The sequence below is a fragment of the Lycorma delicatula genome, chromosome 10 (assembly GCF_047948215.1).
Source record: "Lycorma delicatula isolate Av1 chromosome 10, ASM4794821v1, whole genome shotgun sequence".
Lineage (NCBI taxonomy): Eukaryota > Metazoa > Arthropoda > Insecta > Hemiptera > Fulgoridae > Lycorma > Lycorma delicatula.
This window is the reverse complement of record NC_134464.1, coordinates 14531298-14539343: the sequence shown is the minus strand read 5'-3', so window position 1 is coordinate 14539343 and position 8046 is coordinate 14531298. Positions and strand designations below refer to the sequence as shown.

General features: G+C 39.0%; 1 protein-coding gene across 1 annotated transcript; it reads left to right on the top strand.

Moving 5' to 3' along the window:
- The first annotated feature begins 5866 nt into the window (after positions 1 to 5866).
- On the top strand, positions 5867 to 6226 carry LOC142331660 (uncharacterized). The gene has a single exon (XM_075377680.1). The coding sequence runs from the start codon at positions 5867 to 5869 to the stop codon at positions 6224 to 6226; it is 360 nt and encodes a 119-aa protein (XP_075233795.1).
- Positions 6227 to 8046: the final 1820 nt, after the last annotated feature.

Sequence of the window (8046 nt, the reverse complement as noted above, 5' to 3'; positions counted from 1 at the left end):
GGGATACCATTTCTTTTTGTTAATCAATAATGGTGAGTCGGAAACCTTCCACAAATCTTTGCGTACCTTGACGAATGATCAGATATTTCTAGAATTATTTGTACCAGAGACCAGTAAGAAATATCGACTGTCGGGAAGCATTTTAAACATATCTCGTTTAAAATATTAACTGAAAATTTGTGTAATCGATCTCGGTGATTTCTGAATTTCTCTTCGTTTATCTTTATGCACGTAATAAACCCTTCATTTATGGGAATTAAATTTCTATAATATCATGACACTGGCAATTTGTCAAAAGCGTCACATTCACAACCTTAATAATGGGTACGTTCGCGGATTTTGTCTTAAGAAATGAAATAAATGTAAATTGATGGCAAATAGTTCAGTACTATAAATTAAAATCTAAAAAAAAAATTTTATTTTATTTTTTTTTATTCACTTAGAATTAAATTACAGTACTTATAAATGAGTCTCTTTTGGGATCATAGAAAAATTCGACATTTTATTTATTTATTTATGGTAATGAAAGGTGGAATCCGATCGATTAGCGCTTTACTATGAGCAAAATTCTATAAATACGTTATGACCAAACGTAGTAAATGATAACGTAGAAAAAGATAAGGTCCCTTGCGAAAAGGTAGTTCAACATTATCATTTCCGCATGATAATCAATCATACCTGTTATCCAAAATGTATCGTATTAATTTAAGTAGATAATTTATAAATACGTAGTAAAATTTAAATATTATAAATATAATTATAATATTTAAATATTTAACTATAAATATGTAGTAAAACGATTTCGTAGATTGCACATGTTTTTACTACAGCTGAAACTGAATTATCACACATGGCGTAACATAATAACCGTTTATCATTCTCGAATATTTGACGTCGAAATTTGATTAATATCTTTGACATCCAAACAATGTGTCAAGTAATCCAATCTAATTCTGTTGTTTCATTAAATAACCAGGCTATAAAATGTAAAACAATTTTCTCTAAATGTATTACCGTTGACTTTATATCAGAATTTATTAAATAATAGATAACAGACTCGTCTTTAAAATAGAAATTTCAGACGCATCTCACAGATTTATACAGAATAAGATCTAATACAAAGTGGTGATACGTCGTGAACACAGTTTGAAAGGAACTTGAGAAATCCATCCAGTTAAAATTTTAACTGGTAATCTTTATTAAAGCCATTCTTCGGAATTAAATTAGAGGAATTTAATTCCATGCACAAAATATTATTTATTAGTAGATTCTGAAAAGGAGGATTTTTTTGCCGAATTAGATACAGTAGATTTCGCTGACAAAAATTCGTGTTGAAATTCATTTATTGAACATGATAATTAGTGAAAACAGACAAAAATTTAAAAGCTTTTAAAAAGTATATAAAAGAAGTGTCTAGTATTAAATAAACATACATTCTTTAAAGAAAATATTGTTGTAAAGAATGTAAGAATCATTCCCTCAATTTCGTTATTCACTTTTGGAGGCATATAACGATACAATTAAAGGCTCTTTGCAATAGAAAAAAAGGAAAAATTGTTGCAATTATGCCTTAAAAAATTTATATAGCCACAAAAAAATCCAACAGTATACCATAATAACATGGATTTAGCAGCAATAAAAATATGTTTGTATGTTAATAATCTACCCACCACTTACTGAGAATTTGACAGATAACATCTGAGTTTGTAAAATGATATTCAGCTTCAACCGTAGATTTGTTTAAAGTAAAAATAATATCAGAATCCGAAAAGTTACGTTGACTGTTACGTTCAGTTTATACCAAGGTAATAATCCAAGTATCCTTATAATTATCAATTATTTATGGAAATAAATTATCTACGATTAAGTTATATTCTCATTTAGTAAACGTAACATTTAATATTCAGTTTTTAGACTGAAAAAAGGTAGTATTTATGATTTCTCCCAAATTCGTTAAACCAAATGTAAAAACTATGGAATACATCCTAATAAAAGAAGGAAATGGATTTATCCGATGTCTTAAATATATATTTTACGGTTAAATATTTAAATCTAAACTGCTGTACTTCAAAAAATCACTTTGATATTTATTAGCATAATATATCTTTTGCATGTTTCTTCAGGAGAATCAAATTAATTTAAATTTCCTATATTTTTTCGTTTAGTATTTTTCGTTTCCTATATTTTCGTTTTTATAGTAGTCAGTAGACGATTGTCCGTCATCTCTAAGGAGCAAGCGAGCGAACAGATTAGCAAACTTTTCCCCGTGCTATTAACAGTGTTATTGATGGTATTGATTGCGAGGTAAAACGCTTATCACAAGAGGAGGTGTCTAAGGCTACAGCCAAATTGAACAACAAGAAGAGTCCCGTCGCAGATGGCATCCCGGTGGCGGTTTTAAAGGGTTTAATGTTGAAAGTGCCATGGGAAATGACAGATGTACTGAACTACGGTCTTGAGAACAAATGCTTCTCGGGTTGTTTTAAGGAATCGCGCATGATCTTTGTCTCCAAGCAAGCTAGAGAAGGTCAAGTTGTTGAGTATCGCCCGTTATTAACAATGTCGGCAAATCAATCGAAAGGATGCTGGCATCCCGCATAGTTGAGGAGTTGGAGACGGACGTTGGCATCCACCCCAATCATCACGGATTTTGGCCAGGAAGGTCAATAGTACAGGCAGTAACGACGGTGGTCAATTATGAAGGTGTCTCGTTGGGCGGTCGCCACGAGACAGTGGACATGGAGGTCCAGGCGCATGCAATTATCCATTATGCTCGACGTACGTAATGCGTTCGGGAGTGTGCCGTGGACGACAATCATGTCTGCGCTTCGCGACAAAGGAATCAGCGAGTACCTGAGACGCCAGGTCGAGGAATATCTCAGTGAATATTGGGTGACGGCTTATACACAAAGAAGGCCCATTGCTATGGCACAGCTATTGCTAGGGCACAGGGCTGTATTGAGCTCATTGCTACGGCTACTGGGCCCACTATACGATGTACTAGATAAACCACTATACGATGGTGCTTCGCCTTTCTCTGCAGGACGGTGCTGAGACGATTGCTTTTACTGATGACGTTGCCGTACTGTTTAGCAGGAGGATGGTGGCTGAGCTAGAGACCAGAGGAAATGTGGCGCTAGACATGATTAACACGTGGATGCCGGAGCATGACCTTACATTAGCTCGACATAAATTGGAGTGTACAACTCTTACTGGACGGTGAGTGTTGTGACGGATAAATCTAAAGGCAGGTGATCAACCTCAACAGTTTACTAACGGCGTCACATACTTGGGAATTCACATAGACAGATCATGTCACTTGACAGATCAGTCAACATGTAGTCGAAGCGTGTTGCAAAGCCGAAAGGACACTCAACCAATTGCTGATAACTAAGGTCGCCACGCGCGTCTCCAAAAGACGAATGCTGATGTCCAGCAGAGGTCGACGTATTGGTCAGGAATGATTGGAAGGCTAGATCGAGGACAGGAATGGCTCGGCGTGGAATTGACACGGCGCCACATACTCTTTTTGCGTGCATCGGATGGAATGATCTGCGGAATACACACGGTTTGTCTGGTTTGCATATTGATAACGTGGTTCAGCACATATTGTCTGTAGAAGAAAGTTGATGGGCATTCAACGTGTTTTATACGGTGGTAATTCCCGCTAAGAATGGAGAAGGGTTTAGGATAGAGCAGTGTGGCAGCCCCAGTCGTGAGGGTCGGGATGCCTAGGTGTGTCGGTGTGTGTCGGTTTCGATTCGAGTGAAAGTTTTGTTGCGTTCGGACGTATTGTTGTGCGCTCTGTCTTATACTGGTATTTTCGGATCAACGGTTTTGATATCTGATTTTTCGAATTGGGAATCGTCGGTGGAAAATTTTCGGGAGTGTTTAGTATAATTTGGTGATTTTTGGTTGCGGACTGAACTTTTTTATTGAGTTTTTTATTTGAGTGGCCTTATTGCTATTGGCAATAAGGTTCATAGTTGACTGCTGGTTGCAGTGGTTAGTGGTGGTTATCTTGAGTTGTTTTCAATTCGGGTGTAGCTTATCTTTAGTGGATGGCATAGACAATTGTAACTGTCGATAATATTGTTTATTATTCTTCAAATTGATAAACTTTTGATACTGGAGTTAATTTCAATTGTTGTTATCTCTTGATAAGATAGACTGCTGTAACTTAGTTTATCATGCTATCATTTATGTATATTTTTTACATGACGCGTAGAAGAGGGTCTCTTCCACCAGGGGGTACATCATCACAAAGTACCAGATCTCAGAAGATGGCAGGTACCAAAAAGACTGAGGCAAAAGGTCAGAAGAGGGCCCGGCAGGGGTCCTCTTAAGAAGAAGACTTCTCACCAGACACTCTGGGGAGTCTTATTTACCAGCTTGGTATAGCTATGCTCTCCTTAAAACAGCATGTGGGGCCATCTTGGCCAAGTATATAGGAACTCATGAACAAGAGTTGAAAAAGATCTTTGAGGCACTAAATGCTCTTACTGAGCTGTCATCCCCTCCTGAAAATATCACACAGGCCACACAGACAGACATAGTGGTCGCGGAAGTGATTTAAAGCAAATACTGGCCAAAGAGATAGAAGAGGATGACTTATTAAACTTGTTACCAAGAAAATGGCCTAACTTCTTGAGAGAAAAACTGAAATCTGTTACAGAGTTGCCCTCAGAGGTGGGTGACACATGTAGTATTAGCGATATAAATAAAATGAATATAAGAGAAGATACTGAAACACGGAGGCCAAGATATAAAGCTGGCGAAATCCTTCATGATGAATTAACAATTATAGGTGACAATTTGTTCGATGTAAGGAAATCTAAATATAAAATTTTTTACTATTCATCAGACTCTGATAAAGTCACAATGGGTGTTGTTTTAAGAGCCATAAAAAAGATTATTGTACAATCAAGCAATGTATCATTTATATTGCCTAATAATAATATAGGCAATTATGTTATAAAGATAATTTCTTGTTTAGCAAGGGACAGACAAGAACCGTTTAAAGTACTGACTATGCACACGGTTGGCAGGGCGGCACAAACTAGGCCCGGCCAAAGTCAAATTAAAAGGGCTACTCCTCCGGCGGAAGACAGCCGTACAGTTGTAGTTAAGGGTGGTGGAAAGTCTTATGCAGAATTATTAAGAACTATCAAGTCTGCTGTAGACAGTGATGAGGCGAAGGACGTCATATTATTAAGAAAAGGTAGAAACGAAGAACTATATGTGAGGATTCAGGGCGCACAAAAGGCAGCAGACTTCACTAATATTCTTCGTGATAAGGCGGCGGATCTGCAGGTTGATCTCAGGAGAGGTGCAGGCAGACGCACTGTGGTTCACATTAGAGACATAGAACATGACACGTCTGAAGGTGAGATATTGGCAGCGGTTATGGCCAGAGTTGAAGATAAAGATCAGACGAGGATCTCATCTGTTAGGCCAGATTATGCGGAAACGCAAAATGTGACAGTTGTGACAACGCACAGGTCTGCCTGCAAACTAGTTGAACAAAGAATACGTAATGGCTGGGTCAACTGCAGAGCCTTTATTAGGGAAGAAAAAGATAAATGTTTTCGATGCTGGGGTTCAGGCCATCGTAGGCAAGACTGTAAGGGCCCTGATAGGATGGACCTCTGTTTTAACTGCGGAGGAAAGGGTCACAAAATAGTGGGCTGTCGGGAACCCATAAACTGCCTGAACTGTGGCAGTCAAGACCACAGAACAGGAGCCTAGGCATGCACTAGTAACAGTAATGTTTAAAGTACTTCTAGCAAACACAAACAGGAGCTCGTTGTTCCTTGACTTGATAAATGAACTGGCAATAGAACAAAATATAGATATAATAATAATTATGGAGCCTAATATCTACGAAGCAGCCAAAACCGGTTGGATGGCTGACACTGTTGGAGATGTAGTAATAAAAAATATGAGTGGGAGATTGGCATTGAGCTTCAAAACAAGAACAGAGGGATTTGTAGTGGCAGAGACGGACTCCACATTTATAGCAGGAGCATATAGATCACCCAACAGAAGTATTGGAGATTACGAGAAGTATCTGGATAGTATTCATAGAATACTATCTTGTGAGAGTAAGAAGGTCATAATGATGGGTGATTTCAACTGTAAATCGAGGTTAGCTGGTAGCTCCTATAATAACCGGAGAGAAGAGTTACTTGCAGATTTAATGGAGTCCTTGGATACTATTGTATAAATGATAATACTCCGACGTTTGAAGCTCCAGGCCATTGCTCAGTATTGGACTTGGTCATCATTGATGGCAGATGAGGAAGTGATCAATATGAGTGGCGTGTATTAGATCAGGACATTGCAAGCGATCATTTGCTGTTAAGTTAATAATGAAGGATGGAGTATTTGTAACTATGGATAAACAGCTTCCAATAAGACCTTCGGCACAACAGATTGAAAGAATAGTAGAAAGGGTCGCATATAGGCCCCGTAATATATTAGAGGCAACACCTGATACTCTAACGACGATCATAGAGCAGGAAATGGACAAGGAAATTAGAGCCACCAATCGCAGGGGACAAGTATACTGGTGGTCTGATGAAATAGCGGGCTACCGGAGAGCATTACAAAAAGCTAGAAGAAAAAAACAAAGGCTTAAAATTACAGGTGGTCAGGAATATGACATGGCAGTCCACTCATATGTTCAAACGAGGAGATTGGTAAACAGGTCCATCAAAAAATCGAAGAGGGATCATTGGATGAGATTGTGTGAGGACTTGGACAAGGATCCCTGGGGCCAAGCCTACAAAATAGAAATGAAGAAATTTGGCTGGCGTCTACCAACACTCAGTAAACGTCAAGCAGAGGTTCAGTTTAAAGAACTTTTTCCATGTGAAGAAGAAATTGGAGTTATTTTACCAGAGTTTGAAACTAGACGATTTACGCCTGCCGTGTTGGCTTGTGCAATTGGATAACTAGGTAATAAGAAGAGCCCTGGCATCGATGGCATACTAGCAGCCATACTGAAAAGCTTAATAAAGAAGTTGCCTTGGGAAATGATGGACTTGGCCAGTTATGGGCTTGAAAGGGATTCTTTTCCCAGATGTTGGAGGGAGGCCAGAGTGGTCTTCCTCCCAAAAAGTAATGATGAACAAGGTCAAGTGAAGTATAGACCACTTAGTCTATTGAACAATCTGGGAAAGGCGGTTGAAAAAATGTTGGCCGCCAGAATTACTAGAGAAGTTGAAGAAGGTGAAGGGATTAGCCCAAATCAATTGCGTTTTTGGAGGGGACGCTCCACCGTATTAGCTGCCAACAAGGTAATAAATTGGGCCCTTGAGGTAAAAAGGGGTACATGGAGAACTAGAAGAATTCCGCTTCTTGTCTCCTTAGATGTTAGAAATGCTTTCGGCACAGTAAAGTGGAGTCAGATTCATAGGGCATTACAGGCAAAAAACATCAGCCCGTACTTGAGGACAGGTGGCGAAATACCTTTCAGAAAGTACTTGTACAGTGAATTCACAAGAAGGAGAATTGATATTCAATATATACGGTGGAGCTCCCCAAGGTTCGGTTTTGGGTCCTGTTTTGCGGGTCCTCACCTTTGATGTATACCTGCACAATTACTGCGCAGTGCAGGTGAGGAAGCGATTGATAGATTATACAAACAATGGGATGCGATCCTACAAGCGTTGAGAGATAAGGATATTCCTGCATACCTAAGAAGAATTATCCAGAATTACCTGCAGGATAGGTTTGTTGTTTGTCACCAGGGTAGATCCTGCTTCCGCTTCAAAGTGACGTGTGGAGTGCCTCAAGGCTCTGTCTTGGGGCCACTCCTTTGGAATCTGGTCTATGACGGAATTCTTGGGCTGAGTTATCCTCTGGGTGTTTTCCCAGTGGCTTTTGCTGCGACCTGGCCTTGGTTGTTACTGGAAAAACTGAAGTAGAGGTATCGGAGATGACAAACGTAGCGATACGAATGGCAGAAGTCTGGATGTCCACTAAAGGCTTAAAACTTTCGCATGGTGCACGGTAAAACAAGATACGTAGTCATGACAGGCC